This window comes from Megalobrama amblycephala, linkage group LG2 (genome assembly GCF_018812025.1).
Source record: "Megalobrama amblycephala isolate DHTTF-2021 linkage group LG2, ASM1881202v1, whole genome shotgun sequence".
Classification (NCBI taxonomy): domain Eukaryota; kingdom Metazoa; phylum Chordata; class Actinopteri; order Cypriniformes; family Xenocyprididae; genus Megalobrama; species Megalobrama amblycephala.
Window position 1 is genome coordinate 33252311 of NC_063045.1, and position 17401 is coordinate 33269711.

Genomic DNA, 17401 nt, shown 5'->3' on the forward strand with positions numbered 1-17401 from the left:
GAAGAGAGGAAAAAAAGTACCAGAGAAGCCAAAACATACCACTGAAATCAAGCGTAAATCTAGTTTGTGCTGTGGTGCTATAATGGGCCTGTATCAGGGTGCGGCTGGGTCCCAGCTGTTATGTAATAGGCCTCAGAATCGCTCCACATACTTGTCTTAACCTGTGAGTCATTTGTCTCTTTAACAGACTGCTCTCGTCCAAACTTAACCGCTTATGTGGGATGTAAAGCAGTCTTAAATAGCTCGTCTGTCAGTTGCCGCATTACGTTTGGAAGACACTATCTAAAAACCTCAAAATCTTTCTTGCCATCACCATTTCAAAATTATAGTCAGTGTTTGCATAAACTGAGCAGTAATTTGGGCCCAAATTTAAGTAAAAAAAATCCTAAATTCACAATCACTTGAGGAAAAAAAAAAATCTAAAGGTTATTAAAATCTAAACTGTGTCTCTGGTGCTTGAAACACAGTCAATAGCCAGTTTAAATTTAAAATATGTAATTTATGCATGGCTCTTTTTTTCCCTTTCTACAAGCCTAGTTGGGCCAAAGACAATTCTCAATTCCAGTTTCAATATCACATCGAAAATAACTACTTCAAAGATTATTAAAGACAAGTTAACTAATAAAACAGTCATAAAATATGAACATTTTTATTTAGATTTTTAGTCCAAAATTTTACAAACATTAACTTAAACCGCCAAAGAGTTGTAGCATTTAATGATATATTTATAATAAATCCATGTACATTTCAGTGTTGAAAATGCCTTTTGTTTGGCCTGCCGTTTGATTGACTGCACTAGTGTGCGCACTGGAACTTGCACAGGGCAGAGATAAGCTGCAATTTTTCAAGAGTACATATTACATACCTCTCATGTGTTTGTACGTGTCTCAAAATGCTTCTTAGATGTACGTTTATTTCCCATGTTATTTTTTAGACTTAAAGCAAACAGTTTTGTCACCATTTACTCAACCTCATGTCATTCCAATGCTGTAATATCTTTCTTCAGTGCAAGACAAAAGGAGAATTTCCAAGTTGTTCTTGTTCATGACAGAAGTGGACAATGATTTATAATGCGTACATAAAGGACAAAAAAGAACCAACTGGAGCCGTTCATTCCACTGCACTGCTTTTCCATTGTTTTTCTGTGTGAACACAAACTAGACAGACATCTTTGCCCGTTGTGCTCATGTTTCACAGCTTTTTGCACATGCCACAACGTTCACAAAGCGGCACTTTATTTAAGTTCAACTTTTAAACAACACATCTCTAGATGTTGCGGGGTTTTTTTTCTTTCATTCCACTGCTTTGCATTTTACACTTTTAAGATACAAAAATGTTATGTCAGAAAGATGAACAGCATTAGGAATAATGCGTTTGTAAAATTCACAAAATGGTCAGTTAGTGCACCCTCTGATCTTGGTGTTCATATCAGGTTGTAAAACTAACTGCCGACTATCTCTGCTGTCTATTTGCAGCCAGTGACTATGGCCTGTTCCTGTCAGATGAAGACCCAAAAAAGGGCATCTGGCTGGAAGCAGGCAAAGCTCTGGACTACTACATGCTGAGAAATGGGGTGAGTGTAGAGTATTTCATCAACTTGAAATTATGAGTGGAATCTCTTTAAAATCTCTTTAAAGGTTTGGTATTCATGGGCGATGATTGTATAATAGCATTGGGACTGACATATTTTATAATATGTTTGAAATATTTTAAAATTCAGTCCATGCAAAAATGGTTTTGCCAGTGCATGCTGACTGATAAAATGTAATTGTAATTAATTTGGAGCATCTGTCAAATTAAAAAAAAAAATGTAAATGGCAACTAAAAACTGTCCTTTACCTAAGAGATGCATAACATAATATGCTGGATTTTATATAAAGGATGATTACGTGTTTGTGTTAGGACACTCTGGAGTACAAAAAGAAACAGAGACCCCTGAAGATCCGCATGTTGGATGGAACTGTTAAAACAGTTATGGTGGATGACTCAAAAATCGTCAGTGACATGTTAATGACCATCTGTGCCAGAATAGGTAAGTTAATGTCCTTGGGCCGGTTGCACCAGCTGGACGTACACCCAGTTGTAAGACTAAGCTTAACGTAAAATGCGTTTTAAGTCCCGCGTAGAATTAATACCTGTTGCACCATCTGGGCGTAGCACACGTCTGAGACTAAATCTTACGCCTAGTCAAAGGTAGTTGTAAAGTGAGAAGTCTTGACTTGTTTCCATGGTGAAAATAAAGATAAATAATAAAGTTGAAACGATGGCACCTCTGGTTTAAAGGCTATACGATCAACGAAAGAGTAATGAGAGACCGGACCAATCCTCTATATTCTATATATATATGGAGACAGCAAATTTATTGAAAGATTTTGTTTCAGCAGGTTGCATATACTTACTGAATAGCTCAATAATTTTTCTTGTTTCACTATCTGAGTAATTTAACTTTCTTTTTTTTTTTTTTGGCTCATCAGTCATTTTTCATCTATTCGTTGGAGCCAATATATTCAAATTGATAACCATAGTAACGCAAACGGCGTCTCAACATTTTTACGTCCAGCTGGTGCAGCCGGCCCCTTATGACTAACCAGTCCTGAAAGTGACTCTATTCTGATTGCTTTTTAGTCATTTTTAGGCCAAAGCTTTCCTGGTTTGGGTAACACTTCACATGGTCCACTTTAGACATTCTACAACTCTCATCGGAGTATTACTAGACTGCCTGCTTAATATCTGCTAACTCTTTATTGTAATGCTCCCCAGCAGACATTCTACTGACTATATGTAACTTTGCAACTTATTCTATTCACTTGAATCCTAAACATAACGGTCTACCACAGTCTACTAATACTCTAATGAGAGTTAGTTGACATGTAGTTGCAAAGTAACTTATAGTTTGTCGATGGTCCACTTAAGACATTTTACTAACTATAAGTTACTTTGCAACTACATGTCAACATTTTACTTACTATAACTGATTTATATTATACATAGATAACTGGTTTGACCAAGTCAGCTGGATTAGCTTGATGTGCTCACATAGGATAGTCATTCAAAACACATGGGCCCTGTCAATGGTCAATACTAAGTACAGGTAGAAATGGGGTCTAAAACATTTTGTGAACAGAAGAGCTTTTCATCAGTGTTTGTGACCACATTGCATTTGAAGTGGAAACACTGTCTATCTTGAATACTCAGCAGGAGTTTGCTAAGACTATATAATGTAAATGTAAATGTCACACAGGACAATGATTATTGGAGGTAAAAAATGATCGTTAGAGGTTCAGTTGTACTAATACTGTATGACCTTTGAGAAACAGTTTGAATGTTTTGAGATGGTAAAACATTCTTGGTTTCTCAGGCATCACAAACTATGATGAGTACTCACTGGTCCGTGATGTGGGAGAGGAAAAGAAGGAAGAGACCACAGGAACACTGAAAAAAGACAAGACCCTCCTGAGGGATGACAAAAAAATGGAGAAACTCAAACAGAAACTTCACACAGATGATGAGTGTATGTCTCATTCTGCTTACTATGAATAAAACAAATATTGGTTTATTGTTTGCTATTTTAGAAGGTCTTCAGTACAATACATATTACATACATAACAATATACAATGCAAATATAACATTCTTAACTTTCTGACTGTACACTACCTGTCAAATGTTTGTACACACCTGTTCATTCTTCATTATTACTATTTTCCACATTGTAGTATAATAGTAAAGCTATCAAAACTATGACATAACACAAACAGAATTATGGGAGTTTTGTATTGACCAAATGTATATTCTCACATAATCTGGACGTTTGTTGCTTGCTTTTCTTCAATTTGCGTTCCAAGTAATCCATTAAAAAAATACATAATTCAAATTTTAGTTTTGTAAAGAAATTCAAGTGTGTCCAAACTTGAATCTTGATGCATTTACTGATGTCAGAGAGCTGTATTTTACTGAATATTCAGTGAACTGGTTGGATCATGGGCGGACGCTGCGAGAGCAGGGTGTCGAGGAGTCTGAGATGCTGCTTCTCAGGAGAAAGTTCTTCTACTCGGACCAGAATGTGGATTCTAGGGACCCTGTACAGCTCAACCTGCTCTATGTGCAGGTAAGGACCTTAGTACATCACCTTTACATCATAATCATGTCTTTGTGTCATCTGTAAAAATTATATCTGGGGAGTTTATCAAGTCCCACATTTGTTGTTTTTCAAGGAAAGCTTGTTTCTCATTGGATCAAAGTCTGTTTCATGCAGATATTCTCCATGTTTTTATTCTTAGTGGCAGGGCATTCTGTTAGTTTCTGTTTCTGTGGCATTATATGGGAGAGAGAAGCCCACATTCACATTGAAATATCATTAGTCTAAAATCTTACTAAATCCTGCTATCCTAATATGGTCTTATTGGCATTGTGCTGCATCGTGCATAATTTTTGCTTTTAGTGTGGACAGACAAATCACTTCTTGATAGAAATGTATTACGTACTACCTGGTAAGTTATATCAGGTTGTTGCTCATTTTGTTCAAATTCAGTTGCACTTATGTACAATGTAATTTTTTGTATTCCAGGCCCGTGATGACATCCTGAACGGTTCCCACCCTGTCTCCTTTGATAAGGCCTGTGAGTTTGCCGGATACCAGTGCCAGATCCAGTTTGGAGACCACAATGAGTCTAAACACAAACCTGGATTCCTTGAGTGAGCTCTTGACATTTTTATTTACCCTTACAAGGGCCCACAGCAACAACCTGCACAAGGGCCCCCCATAGCTATGGCCCTTCATTCATGGTTACATTTACAGTTCAAAATTAAAAGCAGTGTACCGATGTTGAGCTCATTTAGTGCAAGGGGTCAATTTTCAAAATACTTTGATTGAAATATTTGCATAAATTCTTTCTACGTTAATCTTCCTCTAAAAACATGGTTATTACATTACCAAAATATTGCAGTGTTACTTTTTCCTCATCATATTTTCCTAAACAATATATTTTAATGAAAATAGTTTTGTCATGCTGCCTTTGTTTTTCATCTCGTCTTTGTTAACATTTTAATCAGTGACATCATTGACGAGATAAACACAGTCTCTATGGCACTCGTATTTCACTTGTCGAGCTTCGATGTTGATTAAATTTACATATAAACTCAAAACATTTGACATTTGACAAGTTTTTGATGGACGTGCTAACATGCATAAGGGGTGAACTATGTTTGATTTTTGGGTAATTGTAAAACGCCCTGCAGACGTTCAAAATGCTTCTTGCATAGTTCATTATACTTATTTTACAGAATGAAGTTTATTTCTTGGCTTAAATTACATGTTACTCAGAGACTGACATGTTTAGCTTGTCAAAAATGTTAAATTCAGCTGTCGCAAATTTGTTGGCTTTTTAAAATCAATTTTTTTTTTTTTACCAGGAAAGGAGTGGTTTTGATGCACAAAGTTGTCTCTTGTAACAAAAATATTTTATTTAAACCCATGAAAATGCAGATCCTGTTGTAAATAATAAATTAAAAATAATTTAATAAAAACTAATTTATATGTAATCACATCACTAAAAACAAATTGCTGCAATTCTTCAAAACCAATAGTCAATTCTTGCTTCCTGTCTGTCTTGTCCAGTTTGAAAGAATTCTTGCCAAAAGAGTACGTCAAGAACAAGGGCGAGAAAAGGATCTTCCAGGTGAGGTTAAGCATTTACAGGTTATGCATGATGCATTATGGGCCCTGTTTTTCGTACCTATGTTAGGTGCAGAACTACGTGCTATACATAGTGTACATGTGCAATTTAGGGGTTCCATTCTATTCTCTGTCAGACAACAGCAATAGAAATGAAGATATCCTGTTCATAAGCAGGCTGTAATAGTGAAAACAGTGAAAAAATGGCTTCATTTTTATTGCTGTTACTTGACAGAGAATAGAATGTATAATAGGACTCAATCGATCTATCCTTCGCCTGCACAGTTTTGGCTATCCAATTATACTTGCATGAGAATCCAATCGTCCTTCCACCTGCCCAGCATGTGTGACGTATGACATAGCACTGGGCTTAAAACATACTGCTCAAAAAATAGGGCTCTGTGCAAAAAATAAATTTTCCCTGTTTGTGTTATTATATTGACCTGTGTCTGTAAAGGTCTATAAAATGATGAAAATACATCATTGTTGAGTGAAGTGAAAGTGAATTAAAATTTAATGATAAACCCTTCTCTTTAAGGCACACAAAAACTACCAAAACATGACAGAGATTGAAGCCAAAGTCAGCTACGTCAAACTAGCCAGATCTCTGAAAACCTACGGCGTGTCCTTCTTCTTAGTCAAGGTAATTAACTCACTCGATATAATAGTGCTCTAATATAAATAAATGGCACAGCATTATCCTGTTTTCTTGTGCTAATGGCAAAGTTTGTTCTCTTTACAGGAAAAAATGAAAGGAAAGAATAAGCTTGTGCCACGTTTGTTGGGCATCACTAAAGAATGTGTGATGAGAGTGGATGAGAAGACCAAAGAGGTGATACAGGAATGGAGTCTGACCAACATCAAACGCTGGGCAGCTTCTCCCAAGAGCTTCACCCTGGTACCAACACACTCCTTATACATACACATGCTGTGCTTTCTGTTGTGTTCTGATAGTAACTCACATTTGATCTGATCTGACACCATGGATATGATGTGTACTAGAGGTGGAACAGTTCTCATGGTTCTGTTGTATTCTATAGTTTGATTTGGTTAGCACCTTTAGGGTTTCATTTACTCATTTACTCCCTCATGACTTTTGTTCATCTTTGGAACACAAATGAAGAGATTTTTGATAATATTTTATCACGTATGTCCATCCTGTGAAAGTACTCCACGCAGCCAAATCCTTAGGTGAATGGAATTCATTCAGGTTTAGAACGACATGAGGGAGTAAATGAGTAAATGATGACTGAATTGCCTTGGAGAGAAGAGATCTCAGTGTTGTTTTTGCAGAATAAACCATTATTTTGTTCATGTGATGTTTTTTTCCTTGTTATCACGGCAAGCATATATATCTTAAAAGCTCAGTGTACTTCAATTGGTTTGGCTGACGAAAAATCCCTGGTTTAGAGAAATAAAAAAATCCTTTGTAAAATAATCTGTTCTTTTCAGAAGAAATAAAAAAAAAGCTTCTAAGAAACAGCCAGTGCTCATAAAAAAGTTTATCCCACATCACATACACAAACTTCATAAATCACAAGAGTTTATGTAATTGTGCCCTTGATGTCAGAGCTAAAAATATTTCATATCATAAGGTAGAATCATAAGGTAGAAATTAAGTAATAAAGTTATTGAAATAGTATAAATTCATTGTAAAAGGAACATCACAAAACTATTACTGGTTAGCACACTCTGCACAAAGGCTTGAATAGCTTGAAAAACAACTAGGGTGAACTAGGATGAAGCCATAAGTAAAAAAAAAACAGGAACTATTCATATTAATATACATTTGTCCTTTGTTTTTATTATATAAAAGAATACAAATCTGAATATACTCAGGGGCTTTCGCACCGAATAGTTCTAGGAACTCAGTTATAGGAACTAGCCACTAAGATAGTTCCCCGAGAACTAATTTCTCCCCCGGGCCATGTTCCTGGTTGCATTCGCACCAGGAATAAGAACTCTGAAGCCTGCTGTCCCTCACAAATCCCAGTTTGGAAAACTAATGATGCTCAATGATATCTTCAGACAAATGCAGGAATAATAAAGCCTGGCTTACTGCGGCAGACCTTTAATTAGTTCCTGTTTCATGTAATAGACAGAGCTGAAGCAGCAATCAGTGCTGAACGCTGGCTCCTTGAATCAGAAAGAGGGATGACATTTTGGCCGGTTGTAATTGCATCCTGGAGTGCAGCAGTAATTCAGTATTCAGGTTGCAGACTTATTGATCATGTTAATGCTGAATCGATTCAATAATTACTTGACAGTTTCATCTGTCCTCCTCCTCTTTGTAACTGCATACTCAGACAAAGTCAATATATTTGACATGATTTTTTTTTTTTTTTTTTTTTTCTGTGCCTGCTTTGTAATTTCATCATGAATATTAAGAAGAGTCCTCCTTTCCTAAACCTGAGACCATTTTATACAGCTTGATGAATGAATGCGCAGTCCACTGTACAATAACAATAACAACACTATTAATAACTACAGTCAAACCTAAAATTATTCAGGCATTTTTGATATTTTGATATTTTTTTACTAGTGGGTGCAGGACACTAGTTTGTGAGGATAGCAAAATAAAGTAAACTGTGACATATTATACCCAAAAATTCTTCATACAGTGGACTACCAGTAAAATTGATAAAAATTTGGAACCAAAAATTATTCAGATACTTTGACCTGACCATGTTTAGCTCAAGTGTTATCTGGCATAATTAAGATTAATATTTTCTAACACAGTTTATCTCTGAGATCTTGTCATAATTTATTACCATTTTTTTAAACTATAGTGGATAAACTGTATTAATGAATGAAATGTTCAAGGTGTCAAGGTTTGACTGTACATGCTGAAGGGAGGACGTACGCTTCTGTAAGAATAAATCATCCAAACTACTGTTACGTGTTTTATAGTTTGATGTATTATTTATTTACGCTGTTATTGTTGTTTTTGTTTCCATTTTGAGTTTCATGTCATGTGTCCAATCTTTCTTTTTTCAGGACTTTGGAGATTATCAGGATGGTTATTACTCCGTTCAGACCACTGAAGGAGAACAGATCGCACAACTTATCGCTGGTTACATCGACATCATTCTCAAAAAGGTAATATGCCATGACCAATGTTAAAATTGAATATATCATGAGAAGCCTAACCACTTTTTGATTTCACATATTAATTAGACTCACAAGACTAGTCTCACCCTCAGAAGGCATCTACATACTTGTACTGATGCACATTTCACACAAAACTGGTCTTATTGGCTGTCATTACACAACTTCTAGGAATAAGGGCACATAGGTCAGTACTAGGTTTACATGGTACTAGGTTGATACATTGAGTGCTTTTGAGGAAAAACTATTTACTGGATTTGACAAAGTTATTCAAGTTAGTGGCATCAAATCTTTTAAATATATTCAAACTAGTGCTGTCAAACGATTAATCAAGATTAATCGCATCCAAAATAAAAGTTTGTGTTTATATAATATATGTGTGTACTGTGTATATTTATTATGTATATATAAATACACACACGTACATGTGTATATATTTATTATATATAAATATAAATATTTTATATATAAATATAATTTTTGTTAAATATATTTTGTTAAATATATATATAATATATGCATGTGTGTATTTATATATACATAATAAATATTCACAGTACACACACATATATCATGTAAGCACAAACTTTATTTTGGATGCGATTAATCAAGATTAATTTTTTGACAGCACTAATTCAGACATTTCTTTGAGACGTTGAGCACATTTAAATGCACATCAATATGCTGATAACTCACTGTCCTGGTTTACATGCAAAACAATAACATTTACAAGACAATCAGGTTATTTCCCAGGAGTGGCATCAAAATCTAATAATTTGTGTGTATGACTCCATGTATTCTATTTGTTATGTCATTTGTGAAGAATTAAAAATGGAGGAGTCAGTTGGACAACAAGATTCAGTTGAAATCAGTTCAGTGTTGATTCAGTTTTGTTCAATAACTGTGTAAAGATCATAAATTATGAAATTAGTTCAATTCACATGCATTGTTGGCTTAAGCATAATTGTTCTGAGTCATGTCTTTGAAATGATCTGTACTTATTAATTTTGTACATGCAGAAAGTGTAGATATTTTCCACAATTTTTTGGTGTTTTCTATACAACCAGACCATACAACAGTCATTATTTGAATACATGTTTTTTCTCTACTGACAGAGGTCTTTATCTGTCTAAGTGGGGATGCCTAGAATTAACTGCATTGTGAACCAGAATTTATGGCTATGCAAGACTTCTGCAAATTCCTAATGGCTCTTTTTAAAACACGAGGATTTTGCAATTGGTCTTGCATTAGCAACACTCCCTGACATGAACATACTTCATAAGAAGCAAGTTTTGCGTTTCACAACAATGCTGCGCAACTCTTGAGGCGTATCTCGGAGAAGTCTTAGTAATTCCTTTGTAGATATCTACAACAATTTCGTTAAGTTCTGGAGGAATACAGTTATCAAGCAGATCTTTTTCTCATCCTGTCAGTCTTATTTTTCATGGATGCATATCGCGTCCATGTGAAATTGCTGCCGTTGGTTCTCTGTAATGTGAGGAATTCCTCAACAAACTGACACAATCTGCACTGGCAACAAAGTGCTTCTTTCAGGTCCTTCTCTCAAGTATCTTTCCTCAATTCACTGAAAACCTCTTTATCTGCAGAAAAAGAGCAAAGATCACTTCGGCATGGAGGGCGATGAGGAATCAACCATGTTGGAGGACTCGGTGTCTCCCAAAAAGTGAGCCTCTTTGCATAGTTCATTGGAGTGTAGTTTGGTTTTGCTCCATGTGCAGTCAGTCACATGTCACAAAAACACAGTAGCTGTTTCTCAGACATGTTAAAAAAAATCTGTTTTAAGTCTCAGTTATGGCATTAGATCTGATGGTAACCTGTAAGGTATTATGCTTCAGGTCAACAGTACTCCAGCAGCAGTTTAATAAGGTTGGGAAGGTGGAGACAGGCTCTGTTGCTCTGCCAGCCATCATCCGCTCTGGTGCCGGAGGTCCAGAGAGCTTCCAGATGGGCTCCATGCCACAGGCCAAACAGCACATCACCAGTGGGCAGATGCACAGAGGACACATGCCCCCTCTGGTCAGATATATACCTACATAATAACACCTTTGAAACTACAGTGGGTGGATAAACTACCACAAACATAATCTGCCAAGTCGCATCTCGCATAAATTATTGTATTTCAGGAACAAATCTTTTCTGAAGACAAAGGATGGGCTCTGCTCTTGAGAAGAACATGAGATGTGTCTCTTGGCCTATATTGTTGTAATCATTCTTCCTGTCTTGTCTGTATGGTGTTCAGCACCGTTTGTTTGGGCTGTACGGTGAGGTGTCTATGTTCTCTGTATCTGTTGCAGACATCAGCTCAGCAGGCTTTGACTGGCACCATTAACTCCAGCATGCAGGCGGTACAGGCAGTTCAGGCCTCTCTCGATGAGTTTGATGCCCTGCCTCCGCTGGGCACTGATGCGGTGAGATGCATTATTATATGAATATATCTTTTAAATGTCTCGGTTACTTTTTAAATTTGCTGTGTTTGTATACCCTAGTGTTCTCTCCGGGTCTTTTTTGATCTGGGTGAAAAAATCATTTTTGTATATTTTTATTGAAACTTAAAAATGTGTGTATGCTCCTGTTATGTGTGGGTCAAATTTGGCCTGGGAAATGAATTGAATTTGAGCTTTTGAATTAATTGAATTATTAGAAAAAAATACTAGAAAAAAATTAGCATTAGAAATAATTCTAAATAAATTATTAGAAAGAAATTTAGAAAAGATTTTGGCGAAGATGATATAATGCACATAATATGTGGAAAGAAACATTTTGACTTTGCTGTAAAGTGATGCATGCATGAATTTGCTTGGTATTTGTATTAAACATTCTCTCTCTCTCTCTGATATTTAGGCATCTCAAGCATGGAGGAAAAACAAAATGGACGAGTCCAAACATGAGATTCACTCTCAGGTGGATGCCATCACTGCGGGAACTGCCTCTATGGTCAATCTGACTGCAGGTGACACACTCACAATGATATGCTCCATTCAGCAGTCCTACATTCTGGCTGTTTCCGCATTCCTTTTACTTGATCAGTTGGGGATCAAAAGACACTTAGGGCCAGATTTACTAAACGGCAAATTAGCACGAGACCACAATCGCATAAATGCACTGATGTGTGTTTAATTCTGTGGCTGATCTACTTATGATGCACAAATTAAAGAACACAGACGCAGCAGATCATTTCCATCATGACCAACGCAACGAAATCATTGTATTTTAGCACTGGGTCTCAAACAAGCAGAGCTGAAGATAATCGGGTGCGGCTAATCTATGATATGTTCGGATAGCGTCTTCCTCTGGCATTCTACATAAATGAATATGAGTGGAGAAAATTCTCTCACTGTCTGTTCATGGGCATTAATTTGCGTTATTTTAACAGTATGTTTATTTTTTTACCTAAAACCTGCCCTTTTCAGACTGAAATAGTCTACATTCGAGCATTTCATACAGTGGGCTTAAACAGCTCGCCCTTTTACAGCAGATTTAGTTCACAAACAACTGACAGTCGTGGCCTAAATATGATTTTTATTTACTATAATAAATCCTAAAAACTGAAAAAGCATTAGTAACGTACTTTTCGCTCCATCAGCGCACGCACACTTAAGCTCCAAGGATCTCCAGTTCTTGGCTCATTTTGAGTCAGACTTGGGAATTCTGTGAATTGTTAACTGGAGAATCACTCTGACCAGATCATTTGAATCAGTGAGTTGTTTTACTTGAGAACAAATGCAGTCAGATCGGTCCAATTCACCAATGAATCGTTCAGTGCAATCTGCAAACCAATTTTCATTGAAAAGAATCAGCTCGTTCATGAATCGGAAATTGCGTCTCTGAATGGGTAATGATTTCGTCAGCTGAAAATAAGCAGAAACGGTATATTTTTATGAAATGTAGTGGAGTAAAAAGTACAATATTATGCTTTGGAATGTAGTAAAGTAAAAGTATTACAGTTACTTGAAAATGTACTTAAGTACAGTAACAAAGTAAAAATACTTTGTTACTGTCGACCACTGCAAATACCAGTAAATACCAGACTAGCACAAACCTTAGTATATCACAGTGCATTATTAATTAAAATACTCTCCTCCCATAAATTTTGCGTCTCAAATGGAAACTCCTGCAAATATATATGCAATAAGGTTGGCCGTAAAAATTACTGTATCCACACATTTTCATAGCTAATTTCTCACTGCTTTTGTCTTTAGTAAATCCTGACTGTAGTTCCTTCCCAAATAGTTTGATCATTTGATAAAATGTAGTTTCTGACTGAACTTGTCTCTCAGGTGACCCAGCAGAGACCGATTACACTGCTGTGGGCTGTGCCGTCACCACCATCTCCTCCAACCTGACGGAGATGTCTAAGGGTGTCAAACTACTGGCAGCGCTGATGGAGGATGAGGGAGGAAATGGTCAACAGCTCCTGGGTGCTGCGAAGAACCTGGCATGTGCTGTGTCTGATATGCTCAAGACTGCTCAGCCCGCCAGTACTGAGGTATTACCTTACGATTGGAAGGCAAAACATGGGTTTAGGTGCAGTTGATATGGTGCATTCATTGGTGCAATAGTAGTAGGAGGGGGAGTTGTAAGGATTGTAAAAAGTTTCAGCAATGATTCAGATTCCTTAACATTTCCATTAACAATTTCTTTAGTAGTTTTTGGAAGAAATATTTGTATATATGCAGCCTTTTCTGAATAAGAACCAAAGAGCCATGACAATTGAAAAGCAGCTCTGGTGCATCATTTGATTTACATACAATCACACATTTCTGATTATTATCAGTGTTGAAAACAGTTGTGCTGCTTCATATTTTGTGGAAACCATGATACGTCTTTTTCATAATTCCTTGATGAATAGAAAGTTTTAAAAAAAACAGCATTAATTTGAAACGGAACTCTTTTGTAACATTGTCTTTTTGATCAGTTTAACAAATCTTTGCTTAATATAAGCAAGTATTGCTTTAAAAAAAAATACTGTAAGTGTGTGAGTAAATACTGCTTCAATATTGACTCTCGCTTTGCTGTTTTGATGTCTTCAGCCACGACAGAACCTCCTGCAAGCAGCGGGTAATGTGGGTCAGGCCAGCGGTGAACTCCTCCAGCACATTGGAGAGTCCGATGCAGATCAGCGCTTCCAGGTGTGAGACCCACTCATTCACTCTGCTGCTACACACACTGACGCTGTGACTGTACTACATTAACCTGTGTTCTCATCAGTCTGTAGGTACAGCAGTGTTCATACACTCCAGACGGATACGCTATAGTCAAATGCTGGTAACAACGCATAGAAAGAACAATTAATATTCACCAGACAATCATACTAATGTGTCTGTAATGAAATATAGTGATCATTACCAAATCAATGATTTAATGATCACAGTTTGATCTGGATCATAGTGTATATTGAATAGTCATTTGTGCCATCCTGTCATAATTGTAGCGTGTAAGATCAAGGTGTGGTGACGGGTCATTCTCAGGAAACCAATCATCAGCACTGTTTCTCTGCATGATAGATTACATCATTTAATTATATCATATTTAATTCTCAAAATTCTGAAATTTCATGTATACAGACTTGTAACCATCAGTAATGTCTTAAAGTCCCTTTGAATTGATGCAGATTTTCTCACTGCATTGAGACAGATCGAAGAGCTCATCCCTTTCTTTTTTTCAAATATATAAGCACATTTAGTTTGCAACCCGGTAAAGTCACACTTGAGAGCTTGTGACAGCCACTATAAAATGTTTCTAATAATTACCAGTTACTCTTACAGGAAAAAAAACAGAAGATCATTTTTACTAAAGGAGACCATTAGTAATGGTTATCATTAGGGCTGCATGATATTGGAAAAAACAGACATTGCGATATTTTGTTTTTCTGATATATAAATTGTGATATGAAAAAATGCAGGAATTTTCACTAGATAACTTTCTAAAGAGCTGAAATTCAGATATGCTGAGCATTTGGTTTCTGACACACGCTGTAAGTGGTCTACCAATCACAACAGACTGGGCCATCTGACCAATCAGAGCAGTATAGACCAATCACAACAGACTGGGCCATCTGACCAATCATAGCAAAGTAGACCAGTCGCAGTAGATTGGGCCATCTGACCAATCAGAGCAGAGTAGACCAATCACAATAGACTGGGCCATCTGACCAATCTGACCAAAATGTGAATAATTTTAACAGTATAAGAGGGATCATACAATATGCATGTTATTTTTTATTTAGGATTGTCCTGAGTAAGATATTTTACATAAATTTTTTTTACATATGGTCCACAAGACAATTTTTTTTTATAAAAACGACCCGCTCAAAAGTTTGTGAAACCTTGAATCTTAATACTGTGTGTGGTTACCTGGATGATCTACAACACTTTTTTTGTTTTGTGATGGTTGTTCATGAGTTGCTTGTTTGTCCTGAGCAGTTAAACTGCCCAATATTTTTCAGAAAAATCCTTCAGGTCCTGAAAATTCTTCAGATTTCCAGCATCTTTTACATATTTGAACCCTTGCCAGCTTTTTACACTGAGGACAACTGAGGGACTCAAACACAACTATTAAAAAAGGTTCAAACATTCACTGACGCCCCAGAAAGAAACACGATACATTAAGAGCCGGGGGGTGAAAACTTTTGAACAGGATGAAGATCAATTTGTCTTATATTGTTTAAATATATATATTTTTTTCATTTAGTACTGCCCTTCGGAAGCAACAGAAGACACTTAAATGTTTGCCAGAAGACAAATTAAGTACAATATTACTTGATCTTCAAATTCAAAAGGTTTTCACCTCCCGCCTTTTAATGCATCGTGTTTCCTTCTGGGGCATCAGTGAATGTTTGAACCTTTTTTAATAGTTCTTAATAGTTTTGTTAATTCCTAAACGAAAATTCAGAACTACTCGTCATTAGGTGAGCACACGTGGCACATGATTCTAAAGAAGCATGCAAACTTTTATTGAGATCGGGCCATAGGTGGCACTTAAACTGTTAAAAAGCTTCAAAAACTACATATTTCTTCTGTAAATTGCCTGTATTAGCTGTAAATGGTATTTTCCATCTATGATCTAGGTGGTTACGGGCTTGCTAAATAAAACATAATTCCTTTTTATGCATGTGCTTAAAGACCTTAAAGCACTTGAACTCTGATAATTGCTGCTTGCAGTTATATTTAGAATAACATTAGCATACAGATGAAAAAGTTCGGGTAAGGGTTAGTGAAGTCTTTCTTCAGCTCTAATGTTATAATATTTGAATGTTTGGTTGAGAGTGTCTTATCACTCTTCACACAGTCTAACTGAAGGGGAAGTTTTGTGCTACAGTCTTGTGCTTGTTTTAATGTCCTTACTTGGACAGAACGCTTATCAGAACAAGTTTATCGCATTTAGGAAACATGAAGTTTAACAGAAATCAAACTGTACAGGAAATTTCTAGCACTGCCCTGCCTCTTTATTCTTGTTCTTTTAAGCCTTAATAGAGATTCCAGTGCTGTATCTGACTTTACAGCTCTCTTTAATATATAGTATTTAATAGCATCTTGACATTATTACTAATGAACTTGATTTTTGTTCTTTTCTTTAGTATTTTATTTGATCTTATTTTAATTTTTAATTCTCATAAAAGCTGAATTGTCTAAGATAGCGTTGATCGCATCTTAAACGCTGATTAGTCTAAAATCAGTGTACTATAACATACACTTTTCATAACAAACATGTCTGTATTTTCAATATTTTGAGAATGACCCATATCCTGCATTTAAAGGATCTACACCGTGTTGAGCTAGAATGGGTAAATAGGTCTGTTTCTGCTGTTACTGTCTTTCCCTAGTGTAGAGTCTTCTAGTTACACTTCAGCAACATTAAAAAAATGGTACAAATACTTGTGGATTTCAAAATCAACAATCATGTAAAACAGGTTCAGAATACACTGATTAAATGATATGTCTAGTCATAATTGGTAAAATCTCTAGTGTAACATGTAACTAACAGAATAAAACTCTTTTGCCAACAAAATATAGTAAAAGATTCATGTTAAAATTGTACCCTAGAGGGCTTTAAAACATCAACACCTCTGGGGATTGATTGGATCCTAGAAAGTGGTCATTGCAAACTAAATGAACTATTGTTTCATGTGAATGGAGCCAATCAACTCTGAAAAATATTTGGAACTGTTGGCTTGAATTTGTGAAGTGTATGTGGTTTTCTTCCATGTTTTCACATTGTAAAATTGGAGTGAAAATTCATGTGCCATTAGAACTTTTGGAACTCATTTAATGGAACAAATTTAATGTGAATTTTCTTCTGTATGAAGAACACTTATCACGTGGGCAAAGTACTGCTTGTTCTTGTTACCCAGAACAGTCTTTATTGGGTTTTTTACCCTAACAAGTTGCTAAATAGCTATTTTGACCACTTGTCAGCTCACTAAAATCACTATGCGCGCAAACTTGAATCATCTGGTTTTACACAAGCCAGCTGTCATTAAAGGAGCTTATACCAAATACAAAGAAATTCAGGAATTCATTGTCTAATTCATCTTTTTACTCAAATTGTTGCTGATAATTTGTATAATTTGCAATGTAAAAATTTACAAAATAAGTAAAATA

The 17401-nt window shown here is 36.0% G+C and overlaps 2 protein-coding genes across 3 annotated transcripts in view; one reads left to right on the forward strand and one right to left on the reverse strand.

Moving 5' to 3' along the window:
- The window catches only part of LOC125255945 (histone-lysine N-methyltransferase 2D-like), a 526365-nt gene that overhangs the window by 259990 nt on the left and 248974 nt on the right, over positions 1-17401 (reverse strand). The window lies entirely within an intron of this gene.
- tln1 (talin 1) overlaps positions 1-17401 on the forward strand; it is a 102351-nt gene that overhangs the window by 40249 nt on the left and 44701 nt on the right. Inside the window, exons 3-17 of the mRNA XM_048171361.1 lie at positions 1476-1573; positions 1903-2032; positions 3359-3511; positions 3964-4106; positions 4566-4693; positions 5616-5676; positions 6211-6315; positions 6415-6570; positions 8670-8771; positions 10388-10464; positions 10637-10817; positions 11096-11209; positions 11643-11751; positions 13079-13287; positions 13832-13930. Coding sequence (XP_048027318.1) covers positions 1476-1573; positions 1903-2032; positions 3359-3511; positions 3964-4106; positions 4566-4693; positions 5616-5676; positions 6211-6315; positions 6415-6570; positions 8670-8771; positions 10388-10464; positions 10637-10817; positions 11096-11209; positions 11643-11751; positions 13079-13287; positions 13832-13930 — 1865 coding nt within the window. The remainder of the gene's footprint in view (positions 1-1475; positions 1574-1902; positions 2033-3358; positions 3512-3963; positions 4107-4565; positions 4694-5615; positions 5677-6210; positions 6316-6414; positions 6571-8669; positions 8772-10387; positions 10465-10636; positions 10818-11095; positions 11210-11642; positions 11752-13078; positions 13288-13831; positions 13931-17401) is intronic.